The following is an 18,351-nucleotide window of genomic DNA, read 5'->3' as shown; positions in this document are numbered from 1 at the left end:
TCTTTTTGATTTAAGCTCTTACAACTCCCTGAAATGGAAATACCAGAGGTTTATTTTGTATTCAGTCAATAAAATGCATAACTTTTCACTCCTGAGAAAACATGTCATGTGCAGATTGAACAAATGTTACATGAAATCACTCTGATAAGAAGTCCTCTGAGCTGAAATATGTGAAATTGAGATGATTTAGCTTGGAATGATCAGTGTCCAAAAAATCAGCAAAAGGAGAAGAAAAAGCAATTCTTTATTTTTATCCAAATATATCAGACTTCATAATTTAATTAGTTTCAACAAAAACGTAGAGTCACCATATAATGTATCATCCAAACCAGGACATTCTAAGAGTGAAAGAGAGTGCTATTAATGATTACACAGGTACAACAGGTATAAACTGGAACTCTCCCGGATAACCTGGGACCTATGATCAACTTAGTAATATGTGTTAAACTGCAATTAGATGCAGAAGTCATACTTTTCCCATACATTTGTGGAAAAGATAAAGGAACAGCATGTGGAAAAGGTAAAAGAAAAATTAATTTTGCTAACAGTCGTTCTTTCTCATCATCCACGTCTCTATTCAAATATCATCCCCTCCCTAAGCCAATCATCTCTTCTAAAATAATCAATTCTTATTCCACCCTGTCATTTCCCATCTTGTTATCCATTTTCCTTACCTTAACTGATATTCTGACTATCTGAAATCATCTCACTTGTTTTATATCTGCCTCTACAGTGTCCCGTCCCCATTCTCCTACCGATATGCAGTGTTCAAATGGGCAGTGACCTCTGATTTAGTCATGTCCAATCCCCAGGAGCTAAAAATGTCTAGGACATAAAAGGCATGCAAAAGTTTTGTTGAATGAATGAATGAATGAATGAATATATTTGGAGAGTTTGTTTTTGGTCTTATCTTCTCCTTGGTACCAAAGACAAATTAAAATGACTCTCCAAATTAAATTATGGCTCTACTTAGTTTTAAGTGGTTGGACTAAATGATCTATGCAGTTTCTTCCACTGATAATAAATATAGCGTGTCCCCTTGACCTCATTCCGCCTCTGCTACTATTTCATTTCCTACACCCAGCAAGTAAGAAAGTTTGGAGATCAGGGGGTAGGGCAACCAGGTCTATTCACAGTGGAGGGATGCTCAAGGTTGATCATTTTGCCGGCAACAATTCCCTGGTATATGTTTGCACCTACAGAATTTGGTTGATACAGAGGTAGCCAGAAGGTATTGTTGTAGTTAATGATAGAATTGTTGATGTAATAATTTTCCATTAAGAAAATCATCACAGGATTGCTAAAAAACTGGGAAATGATGAGAGCTCAAATCAGCCACTAAGGATTTACATATTAATGAGCAGTAGATTAATTCTGGACAGACTTAGATTGCAATGCCCAAATAAGTTTTATAGGAAAATCCATGATATTTTGATAAGAAGCACTTGTAAATTTTCATAAAAATCTCTGCATTCCAAATCTTTATTTTGCAGTTGTTCTACTGAGCAATAGTTTTGATTCCTACTAAAGAGTAATAAATATCAAACTTTGGGGTTAGAAAAATATACTGCTAAAATTATTTTGGTAGGCCAGGGATCCAAGACACCAATAACATCAACGTTTACTAAACAAACAAACAAACAAAAAACCACATGGGTAAAATAGCTTCAATTCATCTAATTTTAAATTCTCTCAGATATATACAAAACATTCTTCCTGAACTGAATGACAGGCATGGGATGAGAGAGGTTCCCCAGGTGAGGAAAAAAGTCTTTCCTGTTACAACAAATGCCACTAACAAGAGAACAGCAATAAAAAAGAGGCTCATTTAGACATACATATTTTAAGCACAAATATTTATCATCTGTTTCATTGTATTGTTGCGTTTCCTCAGGGATCAATCATTGGTTTGTAAAATGACAGAAGTTCCAGAAAAAGAGTGAAAGTGTTACCAATTGACTCAGTTTTAAACAGGGACCATTAATTATGTAATTTCACGCAATTCTGATATATTCAATATAACTTGGCTACTGACTAGTACAATGATCCAGCATTTGTTCAGAGCTCATATTTGGATTAGACAGATTTCCAGCCTTTAGTCCAGGAAAGGACCAATTCTCAAATTAATCAATGTTTATTCTCCCCCAGTACTAGCAACTTTTAAAAATCATAAGAAAATTTCAGCGTATTGGTAGATTGTAAAATTTACAAGTTAAATATATAATGGTTATATTTTTGAAGGGCCATAATTAGCACAGATTTGTGTGACTCCCTCATATAAAGTACAATTGAAAACCTCTCAGGACCTTAAACAGCAAAAAACATTAAATCAGATTTTTAAAATGACAAATAATTTAAGGCTAAAATATTTGGTATTAATAATTAATGCCAGAAGCCTTCCTAACCTAATAAAGTAAACATGCACAAGAACTACAACTTTGAACAAAACATCACAATTTTATCAGATATATATATGTATATATATATACACACACATATATATATATACATATATATATAGTTTTATCACCCTGAAAGCTATCCACTCATGTTTGGCTTAATATATATGTTAGAAATGTGGAGAGTACCACCCTTTTAAATATATATATATATATATATATTTGTTTTTTTCCAGAATATACAATATAAATATACCATATATAAATCATGCCATAAAACTAAATGCAAAATTTGCACATTATTGCATGCTTGATGTGATAATACATGCCCATTAATAAGAACTTCCTTATGATGTCCTCCCTTCACAATTTTTGCTTTCTGCACAGTAGCAATACTTGGGAAGGAAAGGTTCTCAAATATGCAAATATGACTGGGGGAGAAATGTACCTCTCAGATTCTTTCGAGAGGATTACCTCATTTGCCAAATATTGGACTATTACTAAACCAAACAGTAAATAATGCCTAAAGAGGTGTTTCGTTATGTGAATCGATCGGAGTTCATTTTTCTTAATTTGGCTGGAAGATTCCCTTCCATCCTGGCCGCTCCTCCAGCCATCTTTTGAAGCTTTGGTGGCAAATCAGCCACGGACTGACTCATAGGATCAGACAACATCTTGGTGGTTTTAGATACCAGTTTTTCTTCTGAGTTGCCAGGAACTGAACTTATTCGTTGAAGTTTCATGGGCAAATCTCCCAAGCTGTAGGCTTTTTCTGAAGTTGTAGAACTCATCCTCAAGAGTTTTTTGGGAAAGTCTTCTCTTCCAGTAATTTTCTGCAGCTTAGATGGGAGTTTTGTACTAATGTCATCTAGTCCATCTAAGCAATCCACAGAATTATGTCTTTCTTTACTGTTAGTTATGGCTGGTGCTATTAAAGGGGATGACATAAGAAGCATTTCCTCCTGTTCTTTCACACTGTAAGGTGGGGTGGGGACTTCAAATGTTGCATGGAACTGGGAGTAATCAACTTTAAAGAATCCTTCTTCTAACGAAATTACAGGGAAAAAACGATGACCCCAAAGAACTTCATCTTCAGTGTAGGATGTTCGAGCTTGACAAGTCATCCCTAGAAGCAAAAAGAAAATCCTTGAAAAATCATGCCTAGCAGAAGCACATGTAAAGCTGGTTTGACCTGAGGAATTCATTTTACTTTCTTATTTAATCTTGACTGTTTCTCTGAGTAAACTGAATAACACAATATGTTAAAAGTTTTAACACCTTACTAGCTTTGATACATATACTTTCCTCCAGTGAAAACCACAGAGCACTTTTCCTGATCATGTTTGGGGGCTAATATATCACAGCATAATTAATTGTTTATTATTCATAAACCAAAAGGAAAAATGGCATAGAATGATTTCAGAACATATGTCTCTATAAGGAGACATGCGGAGAAATCGTATAATCCTTTTCCATCATTCAAGAAGCAATGTGATGTATGAAACAAACCTGACTTTGAATCCAAACTTTACTACCACGTAAACTTAAGAAAGATACTTAACTGAGTATCACTTTCCTCTTCTGTAGAGTCAAGCACGGAACACCAAACCTGTTTCACAGGACTGCTGTGCTCATAAAATAAAACAACATGGACAGAAATGTACAATGTGTATATAATGTTTAAAAATAGTTGGCTCTTAGAAATGAGAGCAAAGATAACTATCCCAAGGTTTTGCTAAATGAGTAAAAGTAGAATATATTTCTATGTCGGATAATGGAAAGTCATTGTGGTAGTTCCATTCTTCTGGACTCTTATGGCCAGAATGAACTTTTGCTTGAGTTTTAGAAATCCATATACTAAAATCAGTAATCTGGGCCAATGTTTGTTTCAAGTTCTGTTTCTGCTATAGGAATCTCTGAAACTGGATGTTGGATATCAGGTGTAAAATTTGCTATTTATATACTAATGTTGCTTAGTTATCATTCACCTCCTGCCACTGTGATTTGCTCAACTGTGCTCTCCTCATAAATCATATATTTAGACTGAGTTACTATTAAATCAGTCAACCTCTGAATATTCATTGTGCGAAGACTGGAAGTACATGAACAAATTAAAACCAGATATCAAATTTCAGTTTTATATTAGTCAAAAAGTACAATTTTCTGTAAGTTGCAAAATTCAGTACTTTCCTCTACCTTTTCTTCTTTCATTTCCATTCTCCCTCTGTCACTTTATAAATAATTTCTATTCTGTTCAAGCCCAGAATAGTTTGGATAAAGGGATAGTCTATCTTTTTCCCCCAGACTAGTAATCATACATACAACACTTAAAATTAGGAGAAAATGAATAATTAAAAAGCTTTATTGAAGATAAATTAGATCCTTCATTGAATTCTTCCAAAATCTTGCCTCATAGATATTATAGTTATATATCACCAGAGAATCAGACGTTATCACTTATATACCATCTTTTTCCAGACAGTTTTTAAAGAAACTTACATAAAACATAAATGCCTACCACATCTCAGGCATTGTGTTAGGGACTTTTTCCACAGTACTTTTTTTTTTTGATTTTATTTTTTTCCTTTTTGTCCCCAAAGCCCCCCAGTACATAGTTGTATATTCTTCGTTGTGGGTCCATCTAGTTGTGGCATGTGGGATGCTGCTTCAGTGTGGTTTGATGAGCAGTGCCATGCCCACGCCCAGTATTTGAACCAACGAAACACTGGGCCGCCTGCAGCGGAGCGTGCGAACTTAACCACTCGGCCACGGGGCCAGCCCCTCTCCATAGTACTTCTAATCCTCAATATCAGCCTGGTAAGAAAACATTCCTATGTCCATTTTAAAGATAAAAGAAAACAGTGCTCAGAGAGATTAAATCTCTTGACCATCCTTGGTCACAGATCTAGGAAGCTAGAGAGAAAAGGTGGTATTCTTCTAATTTCTGGGGTTTTGTTGCTGGTTTTACTTTGCCATGACGTCTCTATGATTTTAGCTGGAAATCTGATTCTAAACAATTTATCAAGTTACCTGTCTTGGTGGACATCTCTTGGTGACCAAATATCAGTCTTCAATAATCAATATTATATCAGGAATAGCCCCCAAAACAGTTATATATCAAGATACCAAAATGAGTTTAAAAAGCAATTTGTAAGTTTTAAGGGCATATACACAGTAGTATTCTGTATTTTCAAATAACTTTCTAGCCTCTGACTAAATATTTCACGAGAAAAAATTACACATCAGCACTTATTCTGAAAAGATTTTCAAAAATGTATTTCCTGATATATTTACTTGGTTTTATTTTAAGAATTTTAAAGATCTGGCAAAGTACTTCAAATAAAGAATAAATGTTGATGTTCCTATCCACTAAGATACGAAATATTAACACAAATAAGTACCCTTTATTAGCTAAAGAGGTATCCTTTAATTTCTCTCCAAAAGCAATTACTGACATGAATTCTTCATGTATCTTTCCAGTCCAGCAGATTAATTTAAATTTAAGAAAAAAAAATCATAAATGTGTATTTACTGTCATGTGATAATACTTGCCTTACAACCTCATTTTAATTTTAAAAACTCTCTCCAGTGAAAATTGCTGGCAGGTAGAATTATCTGAAGTGAGGGCACATAGTCAGTATAACTCAGTGTTTACCTTCATAACATAGGCTTGTAGGTTTGTCCTTTGATCACTGTAAACGCAGGTATAAATTAAAAGTTGAAGTAAGTTATTAACTTTCTTCAATTATTTCTAACAACAATAGAGTAAATATTGAAACTAAATTTGATTACTATCGCCATCTTAGCCCATTTTATTTTAGTGACATTTTTCTCTACATTAGGAAAGGAATATGAAAATAAAAATCAAAATTCTGTCCCTATTATCTACCCTTATAACATACCACACTGCTAGTCCCAAAGTTTACCCTGAGTTGTTTCTAATGTAGTTACCAGAACCTATGGAAAGAACTAGAGAAACTTGGGAAAATGGAGGAAATAAAATCTTATAATGTTTTCACTTTGGGGAAACAGGCCTTGTATCATTAAGGTGCTAGGAGTCTACAATAGAAACAGGTATTTCAGACGTTTGTTCACATACAAACACCTGTAAGCATTGTTCCTAAAACACAAGTGGATGATTTTTTATTGAAAAGTAAGGCGGGGATTTTATTCTGCTGTATGAAATTAACTTCACTTACTGCCATAGCAAACTAATGAGGCAACACCTTTGTATAACTGAAAAGTATATGAATTTGGCTGCCAATGTCATTACTAAAAGCTTGTAAAAATTACCTAAAGCTCTCCGAGGCTCAGTTTTCTCTTCTACCAAGTAGACATAGCAATACCCTCTCTTATAAGGGGATTGAGCGTTTGAGGTAAGTAAAGTGCACAGAATAGTGCTTGGTATTCAGGCAATACACAATAACGACTGCTGTTTTTATCCCTCTGCAGTGATCACGTGCATTTCCTGTTCTTCCTGGAAATTAGTGATAATGCATTAACATAATTGGAGATTGCTGACATATTAGTTATTTGTCGCATATTAGTAATCTAGAAAATTAAATTTAAAAATCACTAGATGTCAGATAGCAATTCTCTTTTTTGAAATGGTCAGACAATTAAACATTCAAAATATTTAAAAATATAGAAAAAGATACATTACATATATTCCCAACTTTTAGGGTTTCACAACATTTTCCACCTCCGTATCTCTAATAGCAGGGGAAATTAAGTGTAGAAACCTGGGGTGTATTAAAAAGGCCTGCAGCAAGGTGAGTGACTAAAATCCACTTTGATACTTTGCTAATTATACCAAGAACCTTTGCCAGCTCTTCAACCTTTGTTTGTTCTTTTGCTGTTCCATTTACATTTTCATTGGATGCAGGTACACAAATATCAGATATTTCCAATTCAACAACATCATTGTTTTAAATCTAGTTTCAGAATATCAGAATTTTAATGTGCAGAATAGTAATGTGCCATCAACATTATGGATGACACGGAAGCATTATAAGCTGGACAACAGGAAAATGTCTATGATGGTCAATCTGCAGTTTAGACAATGTACTTAGATAAGATGCAAATGAAAAGCTACTTCTTTTTACAAAAGCTATCCCAAAATGGTGTTGAAAAAAATAAAATACAGATTTCAATTGAGAAGATTTAAAGAAAATATAATTATGTTTTCTAAGAACATGAATCTATCATGGCATTCTTCCTTCTAGAATGCTTCACCTTAATGATATTTCTTACTCTAAGCCAACTTATTTTAAAATAATACATGCTTAGATTTATAGTTGCAAATGTCATTTAATCAAAATAAATACAGGTGAAGACCATTATTCAAAGGGGACTATATGATTGCACCTTGTAATTGGCAATGCCACTGTTTGCATGCTTTCACCAGATTCCAGACTTGAACAAATGTGATGAAAATCAACACGAGCTCATCTCTGTGGAAACTGGCAAAGCAACAGATGCTGCCACTGGAAATAGCTGGGACTTCTGAATCCTCAGAGGAAAAACAGTTTGTGAAAAAAAGATTTATTCTGTGCATTGAATCATGAATAAAAAGGCTATATATTATTGCTTAATCTAATTTATTCCAGCTTCAGTCTGTCAATCTAAAATGATAGAGGCAAAGAAGCCTAGCCTCTTTATTTTTCACTTTTCCCTCTCCTGAGTCTGCGTTTACAGCATGCTATTACATTTCTCTCTTTAACTGAATTGAACGTTCATTCAAATGAGAAGTCAGAAAGCTTTTTAAGTGAAAACGGCAAAGCGAGTTGTTTTTTGACAAGTCCTCAATTCACCTTTCAGAATACCTCTAACTCAGTTGTTCTCTATTGTTTCTCCTGGTCAGGGATGGTGCAGAGGTCACCTACATGAGGTGGGTACGAGATGGTTAAACACAATATAACCAAGGCCAAGGGGAATGTCCGGATGCTGTGACACAGAAAATATCAAGCAATCAATAACCTGTGCACTGCGGAGGCTTTATCTAAACCTTAATATAGAAGTTGCTGGGAGGGAGGAGGGGAGAGAGAATTCGCCTATAATGATGGCTGTGTTTTATTATGTGTGCACCAAATAAAAGCAAAAAAAAGCAAATCTCCTTCAAAGAAGCCATGTAATAAGAATAATACCTCTACTGGCCTTACTCTGGGTCAAGTAGCTTTCTGTGCAGCTTTTACATGTTATCTTGAATCCTCACAACTCTTTGAGGAAGGTGCTTGAACCTCAGCTCCACCACTAATTAATGTGTGATCTTGAAAAGACTACTAAATCTCTTTAATCCTCAGTTTCATCATCTGTAAATTAAGGCCCACTCTACTGATTTCACATGGATATTGTGAAGATTCACTGAAATTAAGTAATATGTGTAAATTGCACACACAATAAATATTGGTCGTTTTCTTCCAGAAGAGTCCCTAAATGCAGGCTATATGACTACTCTACACATTTCATTTATACACATACACACACACAACTGAAAAATTTAGCCAAGTAGCGTATTGTTTTCCTTCCTTCAATATATGCTCTTTGTCTAATTTTTCTTCAGATTGGCAGTGGTTTCAATAACTGAATTGACTAATAGCTTAGCATACATAGCATGTGCTATGTTACAAAGTAATTTCCTAGACTGCCCTACATATTGTCCTGGGGATTACTGGATAAGGTCTGTAGCTGTTTCTTGCCTAAAGTACTTCCAAAATTTCATCCTACTCCTAAGATACAACTGAAAAGCTTCCTTGGCATTCTCTGCATGCTCTCTATTGTGTTACACTGAGATGAACCCAAATTTAAACTATAGACTTTCTGAGGAAGCCTATGATGCTTTTTTTAATCTTGTTTATAAAACATAAAGACACTGTGTACACCATTGCTCGATAATACTAAGGTAGGGGCCAGTCCAGTGGCACAGCGGTTAAGTGCCCATGTTCCGCTTTGGTGGCCTGCGGTTTGCCGATTCGGATCCTGGGTGAGCACATGGCATGGCTCATCAAGCCACGCTGTGGTAGGCGTCCCACATGTGGGGTGGAGGAAGATGGGCACGGATGTTAGCTCAGGGCTAGTCTTCCTCAGCAAAAAGAGGAGGATTGGCAGATGTTAGCTCAGGGCTGATCTTCCTCAAAAAAATAAACAAATAAATAAAATAATACTAAAGTTATGACATCGGGCTCTTCTGGGATATAGGTTGCAAAGCTATTAAGTATACATAAATTGCTCCCAGAAACCAGTTTCCAAATAGATGGAATCCCTTTAAAGCACAACATATTCTGCTCAGACAGACTTTTAGAGAGAAGCAGAAGTTTCTGGCATGGATTCAACCCAATATTATCCTCTATTATTTACAAGCACTTGGTCTTACAATGTGTTCTCAGATATCAGTTTGCCATTACTGCTCAAGCTAGCTCACAAAATTCTAAAAAAATAAATAAATAAGTAAAAGGAAAAAAACCCAATTATATTTGCTAGAAAATAAAGTCAATAAGAAATTTAGCAATAAAGATTTCAAATGTAATGCTTTAGGTTTCTAAGTTCCCCAAAGAAGAAAAGAGAGGAAAATAGATTTTTAACCATGACCAATAAAGCAAAATCTTAGACTCCTCAGAAGGACTACAAGTGCAGGTACTAAGGGTTAATGGCAGGTAGAAAAATATGACAGAGAATTCATGTTCACACTGCTGAAAATATATTTAAGAGACTCAGGGTAATATTAAGCAAAAGAACATAGGCTTTGCATATAAGCTTGAGATTGTTGCTCTTTTAATCATATACTATTAGTAAGACCTTAGGCATATTCTTTAAATTATCTAAACTTTGATTGCTATAATATGTGGTAGTAATAAATGATACATAATTTATAAGGTGATTACAATTATAAATGATATAATCTATTTAATAGCTCTCCCATATTACCTGGTAAATAATAAAGTCCAGTAATTAGTATCTATTATTAATCATTATTATTATTAGAGTTCCATTTTAGATATTTCAATTCTTTAGTGATCACCTCACTTTGCAGAATCAAGTCAGAGCAAATGAAATAATTTCACCTTGATACTTTTTATTAATGTGATATAGACCATGTTGTCTATACTTATCTGGAGTATGAGGAAAGACCTATTGTTACACACAGTATAAACTGAGTCAGGGCTAGCACTGCCAACCTGGTCTGCCCTGGACACATGTGACTAACTTTACAGTAGCAACTACTTCCCTCAAAATACAGCTAACTCCTCTGCTGCATGATAAGGCACTACCTTCAGCTCTCTAGTCTCAGTTCACGTAGCAGCATTACAGTATTCGCCCAATACACTTTCAACTAGTTATCATTCCCTTAACCTAACAGTGTAAATGCTCCATTCTCGGCACACCTTTTTCTCTTTTCCTTCATAGTACATATTAAAATGTGTTTCCTTGCAAGGTCAATTACAGAATCAAAACAATACCTGCCTAAATCCATTCATGCCACCTAAATCCATCCTGGAAAGATACGATTTTTAGCTTCCAAAATATCTTTTGGTATAGGTATAATGTAACCCAGTTGGTGTTGAGAAATATCCCATATTATAAGATCAACATCAGGGAAGATATTTTTCAAAGGGAAAATGTAATAAATTTTTAGCTGAAAAGAAAACAAAACATTTTTAGATAATGCTGGAATTTAATTATTTTGGGGAAGATTATCCCTCGTCATAGGGAAGAAGAACTTTTGAAATATTTGTCTGAAGTAAGAACGCACATGTCAACTTTTTAAAAATGTCACATACTAATTACAATAATTAAATGCTTATATTAATTCCTGTTTTTCAAGATATTCCTAAAACTTTGTTTTACAACATCATTCATGACCACTTTGTGTGGTGTCATGGACTGAATGTTTGCGTTCCCTTAAAATTCACAGGTTGAAGTCTTAACCCCTAATGTGATAGTATTAGGAGATGAGGCTTAGTAACTTTTGAACATGTGATATTTAAACAAAATAAATACATAAAATTTAAATAAGAAATAAAAAATAAACCCCAAATTTACCATCACGTCTTCCTAGTTCCTTCAAAATCTAGTTCTAAGTTATCCTTACAGTTTTAGCTCTTTAAAAAAAATCTTAATAAAAAATCTTCCTTGCCCACTAGGTACTGTAAATATCTTAATGACATACACAATTAACTTCAATTAGTAATAACACTCGAAATTTATTAATTTGTTAAACATTTCCTTTCCGCCAGGCACTCTTCTAAGCGCTGAACTACAAGGTGCTATGGCAATGGAGTGAAGGATCAACCCTCTCAACCTCCATGTTTAAACACAGTCTTGAAAAATGAGTAGTAGTCTGCCACACAGTCCATATCCACCATGCGAGAAAAACACACATTCTGGGGTGAGGAAAGACATTTGCACACATTGTGTTGTGCAAAGGCACAAGTTGTACCTTTAGGATACATTTCCTATTTGTTTATTCCTTAGAGTTACAGATATGTATCAGTTAGAATAAGCTTCTTAAGGGAGCTCTCATCTACCTTGGCATCAATAGTACCCAACATTGTGCCGGGTATTAGATGCTCAATGCATTCTTGGGGAGAGACAGTAGGAAGGATGGAGGAAGAGGGAGAAAGGAAAGGTTAAAGTTGTCAGGGCAGGAGAAGTCAACTTTTAGAAGGAGTCAGAGCTCCCACACCCATCAGCAATCTATTCATCACCAGTAGAGATTGTCACCAACAAAAACGCAAGGGATATAATTATTAATGAAATATATGTCTGTAATATGTCAATCTTGATTATTTTCTATGCTTTTAAGGTGATGATCTATTATTCAGTTCTTCCAATGAACTCAAAAATTGACTTTGAAACCGCCATACTAAGAGCTTCTTATTTTGATTAGTGAAGTAAGGGAGAAAAGAATATCAAAATAAATTATATATAACCACTATATAAAATATGAATAACTCTTGTACAAAGAAGCTAGACACACTTGCTGATAAATCGCATTCAATGATGACCAGTTAGTTTTTTCCTGACACTTTTGCGAAATTAGACACAGATAGATGTATCTCTAGATACATTTACTAGAGAGGGTAGATGTATCTGCGTTTAGCCATTAAACCCTATGATAATTAAATTAATTGATATTTTGATACACTTGAATACCTGATCTCTAGTTAACCTTAAAATTTTGGTAAGATTCCTATCCCTTATGCAACTCTAACTTATCATCTTATAAAGTGCAATATATCCATTTTTACTCGACAATTTAAAATTTACTTTCCCCCTAATTCATGAGGCTTGCTTTTTATATAGTCTGCTACATCTTTTTCAATCAAAAACTACAGCTATTTTTTAACATCTCCTTTGGCAGAAATTCAAATACATTCTGTTTGCTTGCAGGCTTAGAACAGAGCTTGAAGAAATATTTGCAATTCAGCAGTTGCTCTCATTCTATGCTTTGCAGTAAAAGGTCAGAGAATTTTGCTTCTAATTTTGCTGTGATGTTATTTATAAAGCCTAAATGAAAAATAAAGTCCCTATACTTTTATGGGGATGATTACTGAGCGTCTTTTATTTTAGGGTGAAAAAGCCACATCACAGTAGTAATCACAAATATATGATATTTTAGCACATAAGGAAAAGTGAATGATTGGTTTGAACATGTATATACAAGTGTTACAAACTAATTTAATTTTCTGTTATGACAAAAACAGGTATTTAAAAGTCAAACTATAAAAACTTTCCTGAAACTACATGGTTTCTCATCTCCTTAGACAGTAGTTTAATTTACTTCAATTAAAAAAAAATCACTTAAAGAAAAAAAGTCAAAGATACGAAAATGCTGAAGCAAATAGCATATGAGTTGCTACCAGTAACTTCACTAAAATTGACATTTTTCAGAAAGGAAATGATAACCAAACTCTGTAAATTTATGCTAAAATATAGCTCAACTCCTAAGGCAACTTAGATTTTTCTCCCAGGTTTTAAAGTGAAAAATGATCTGTCTAGAAGCATTCTGTTAATGTGGAGAGTCAGGGTCTAAAGGTAAATTTCTCAACTAGCCTATTGACCTTTTGGGGAAATTTTATCATATATATCTTTGCAGAATGTTTTGACATTTATGAACAGAATTACTTTTATCTTATAAATGATGCTAAAATATACAATATATAAAACTGTCTAATATTCAAAGTTTTGTTAATATTACAAAACAATATAGCCAAAGTCTAAACACGGACGGGAGAGAGGAGTGAGGAAAGGCAAGTGACTTAATTGACTTGGAATACTGGAAATCAAGCTCCTTGGCTCGATGCCCACTTAGGAATTACAAGATAGAATTAAGAATTGGTAAAGAAGAGGTTCCTTTTGTGGCCATATATATCCACAGGTATCAATTTGTGTGTCATCCATAATCAGAAACTGCATTCTTATATATTCTACCAATTTTAATAGACTTTGAGCTAGTGATCTTTATCCTTGGATATATGACTTTTTGAATAACAAACCAAAAAAGGACTAGAAAATGGCTTAATGTCATGCAGTTATTGTATTTAAATTAGTATTTTACATTGCCTAATAAACATTCCAGAAGTTAACAAAATAATATTTCATTTGATTGACCAGAAAAGTACATGAACTGTGTATGATTAAATCCTCTCTTATATATACTGACATAAAAACATCAAAAATTATTTTGAGACTGTTTCATTCACTAATTCATGTCTTTTAACAAAAATTTCATAGAAAAAATGACAGAAATTTGTCTGCATTTAGGAGCTGAGACAAGAACAATAGAAATATTTTACACCAAATCAAAAGGAAGATATTGGAGGTAATGATTTTAAAAAATGGGAAAGGAAGCTGGTTGTCTGGGTGGGGTGGGAGGAGAAAGTTTTGTTTCAGAGATGTTATTATGAAGTATATAGATAGTCCATAACAATATTATGATCTAAGATTTACTGCACACGTATTATATTCTACAGTCTATGCTAAGATATTTAAAGGAATTATTTTATTTTCAAAATCCCTGTGGAAGAGGTACTATCTTCTTTTTCAGATGATAAACCAGTACCTAAAAAAGGAGGCAACAGATCTAAACAGACACTTTATCAAATAAGATAGAAAGATGGCCATTAATCATATGAGAAGATGCTCCAAATTATATGTCATCAGGGAACTGAAAATTAAAATAGCAATGAAATAACACTATATGCCAATTAGAATGGCCAAAATCTGGAACACTGACAACACCAAACGCTGGTGAGGATGTGGAACAATGGGAACTCTCATTCATTGTTAGTGGGAATGCAAGATGGTATAGTCACTTTGGAAGATAGCCTGGCAGTTTCTTACAAAACCAAACGTACTCTTACCAAACGATCCAGCAATTGGGCTCTTTGGTATTTACCCAAATGAGTTGAAAATTTATGTCCACATGAAAATCTCCATATGAATGTTTATAGCAACTTTATTCATAATTGTAAAACTTGGAAGCAACTGGTCCTTCAATAGGTAAATGGGTAAACTGGTGTAAATATATATACAATGAAATATCATTCAGTGATAAAAAGAAATGAGCTATCCAGTCACGAAAAGACATGGAAGTAAACTTAAATGCATATTACTAAGTGAAAGAAGCAAATTTGAAAAGGCTACATGCTGTATGATTCCAACTTTTTGACATTCTAGAAAAGGCAACTACGGAGATGGTGAAAAGATCAGTGATTATAAGGGTTTGGGGATGAATAGGTGGCATACTGGGGCTTTTTAGGGCAGTAAAGCTATTCTGTATGATACTACAACAGTGGATACATGTCATTATACATTTGTCAAAACTTATAATGTACAACACAAAAAGTGAACTCTTATGTAAACTACAGACTTAGGTTGATAATGATGTGACAATGTTGGTTCATTGATTGTAACAAATGTACCACACTGGGACTTGATGTTGATGGTGAACAAGGCTGTAAGGGAGGGTAGGGGGTCATAGAAGATATGTGTCAGGGGAGAGAATGTATGGGAACTCTGTACTTCCTGCTTAATTTTACTGTGAGCCTAAAACTGCTTTAAAAAATAAAGTCTATTGATAAAAAGTAAGTTAAAAAAGTTAGAAAAAAATAAAACAAAAACCAAAAGCCAGTACATAGAGAAGTTAAGTAGCATGCTCAAGGCCTCACAGCTTTAAGTGATGGAGGCAGGTTACTTCTGTTCTTGGAGTTAACTAACTATTCCACATCTCAAGAGCCCTTATCTATGCTTATATGCCACATTTCAACCATTTCAAAATGCCATAAAGGTGGACCTATCTACCATAATGTATATGATGGAAAAAACCCTATTGCGATATATAGATTTACCGCCAAATCTGTTTTCTTCTCTAACAGTTTTAAAATTTTGATTATTGTAATTAATGAAGTCATAAATAAAGGGACTTTAAAACCTTTTAAAAATCATTTTTTTAAAAAAATTACTTTTAAGGGTGGAATGAGAAGTCACATAATCAAACACCCTACTTTGTTGTTCTTAAATTTGTATATTCTAAACACCCTGCTCATGACATTAGGCAATATCTAGCCTATTCACATAAGTGTAATGGGCATCTCTGTCTTACTGTGCCTAAATTTTATCTCCACAAAATGAATGGAGACAAGAAATAGGTATATTTTCTATGTAGTCTGAGCTTATTTCCAAAACCTAAATCTAATGTCAAAGTTTCCACAAAGATAAAATTATGTAATAATTCTGTAAAAATATAAAGAAAATTTCCCCTCTGTAATTTGAAACCATCATTATTGTTTATACCATCTATAAGGGCCCCATTCCCTCTGACGCTGACATCTGGAAATTATTTAAAAGCTATCATGCTCTTTTTAATCTGCTTCCTCCCTGAAGCAATACATACCGTTTTCTTAACCTTTCTTCAGACATCAATTCTTTAAGTGTATATAATATCTAATAAATGGTGGAAGAAGTAGAGCTTACTATAAAGTACTATCATATAAGATCTAAGTCTAGGAGTATTATAAGAATATGCTAGAATCTTAATGGAAAAATGTTCCTATCACCGAAAGAGAAAGGGAAAAACAGGTAGACTATTTTCCAAGAGAAACAGAAAGTAAACACTCAAAACTTCAATCTGCCAGAGACGTGGATTCAACATGATCCTGATGAAGTTTCAGCGACTCTCACTAGCACAGGTCCTTTCTATTTTCAAACATTTGATTTCATAATTTTGTGTTCTTTTTTTCTTAATGAGGACCCTCAAAATTAGGTAAGTATCCATCCCTACCTAGATTTGCACCTGCAAAGCGCTATAACATAATCAAAGCAAGGCCCACTGACTTAAGACTGCATGCACAATTAAAAAGATTTACTGCCTTGGCAATACTGTTTTATAATTCATCTGTTTTTAATATTTATTAACTACGAAAGGAGTTTACACATTCTGCATACTTTTTATAGGCGTTCCTTACTTCATCTTAAGTACCCATCTTATCCATACAAATTGCCCGTTGAACACCGTTCTTAATCTGAGGTCATGCTCCTCGACCCAAAACTAGACCACAACAGAGCCTTCCACAGCACCTGGCAGTTATCCTAAGAACTCCTCCTCCCAATTTCCATTTCTCTCTTTCATAGGGGACTCAGTAAATATTGGCTCTTATTACTGTTACTATTATTACTAATGTTTGCTTTCAGGGACCAAGATCTTATTATATAAAACTATTTCCATAGTGAAAAGTTAAACTTCTCTATTTCCTTGGGATGCTGAAGAATCTGTATCAGATAAGGAGTATTTGATATTGTATATTGAAGGGAAACTGTACTTATCAGCTGAAAAAATGTGTTAGTCCACTCAGTGGGGGGTAATTGATGTGTTTTATCAAAGGCTGTGGCACAGTCTGATAGCGTTTTGCAGAAATCGCATTGACTGCTCCGTGGAGAAAATATCTGATCAGGGCAAGACGGAAGCAAGTAGACTGGTTGGGAAGTTGTGGTAAAAGACAATGGCCAAACAAGGAGCTGTGGGGAAAGATCAAAAAGATAGTTAGGCGGCAAATTTAACAAGACTTGACACTGACTGGATTTAGAAGGTGAGAAAGACTGGCAACCATCAATTTGGTATTGTTAGAATGATGAAGACAAACGTGCTGTGAAATTTTACTTGTACTTCTCCTAGGAAAGGGAAGATAAAAATAGTAAATTAAATCATAGCCTTTTATTTTCTGAACTTTCTGATTAAATTTGCCTGATGGTTTTGTGCCATCATGCCTGCCAACCTACAGTCCTAGCAGCCAGTAGCATGAGAAAAATAACCATCCTCATCTAATCATCTGCCATTAAACTAAGAACAATTACTTCCAACTAAACTGTCTCTCCATTCTGTTAAGCTCAAAGGAAATGTTATGACCAAAATGTCACCTCCAATCTCAAGTTTTTATATCTGGCATTAATTTCATTAATTATAGCTTCTTTGTTTTACTCCTGATCTGCTGACAGAGCACTGACTGGGTCTCAGCCAACTAATCAGATTAAATACACTGAGCTTGAAATACACGATGTGCATCTTAATGCAACTGTTTTTCTGGGGCTCCTTTCTGAACAAACAGGTATTAATAATCTTACCTGATTTGGTGATGTTAAAATATAGTTTTAATGGAAGCCATTAACTTTCCTATAATCAAAAGGAATGTGTTGCAATACAGCCATAATTCACTGCTTCTTTTCCAGGAACATGAGAACAAAATACACAAAGAAAATGTACTTTATTAAGAGCTTTGGTGAGACAAAGAATTACGTCCATTGTAAGCTGAATAACCCTATTGCCTGAATAGTGCAATTAAAGGAACTCACAATAATTTTGGTTAGAGAGGCCTTAGGAAACATAATCTAAAACACTAACTTGAATCAAAGAAGGAAACTGAGGTACAAAAGAGTAGCTCCTGGACATGTGCCAGCC

The 18,351-nt window shown here is 34.3% G+C and overlaps 1 protein-coding gene across 4 annotated transcripts in view; it reads right to left on the bottom strand.

The window, feature by feature from the left end:
• Window positions 1-225: 225 nt before the first annotated feature.
• The window catches only part of KCNJ3 (potassium inwardly rectifying channel subfamily J member 3), a 149,750-nt gene continuing 131,624 nt past the window's right edge, over window positions 226-18,351 (bottom strand). For 2 of the 4 annotated variants that reach the window (XM_023622938.2, XM_023622939.2), the window contains one exon: window positions 226-3,525. In XM_023622938.2, coding sequence (XP_023478706.1) covers window positions 2,939-3,525 — 587 coding nt within the window. In that variant the 3' untranslated portion in view covers window positions 226-2,938. Of the gene's footprint in view, window positions 3,526-3,961; window positions 4,025-18,351 lie in introns of all 4 variants that reach the window. The other 2 variants (XR_011428493.1, XR_011428494.1) reach the window with 2 other exon arrangements.

This window comes from Equus caballus, chromosome 18 (genome assembly GCF_041296265.1).
Source record: "Equus caballus isolate H_3958 breed thoroughbred chromosome 18, TB-T2T, whole genome shotgun sequence".
NCBI lineage: Eukaryota > Metazoa > Chordata > Mammalia > Perissodactyla > Equidae > Equus > Equus caballus.
Note: the sequence above shows the minus strand (reverse complement) of the source record. Positions and strands in the feature narration are given on the sequence as shown.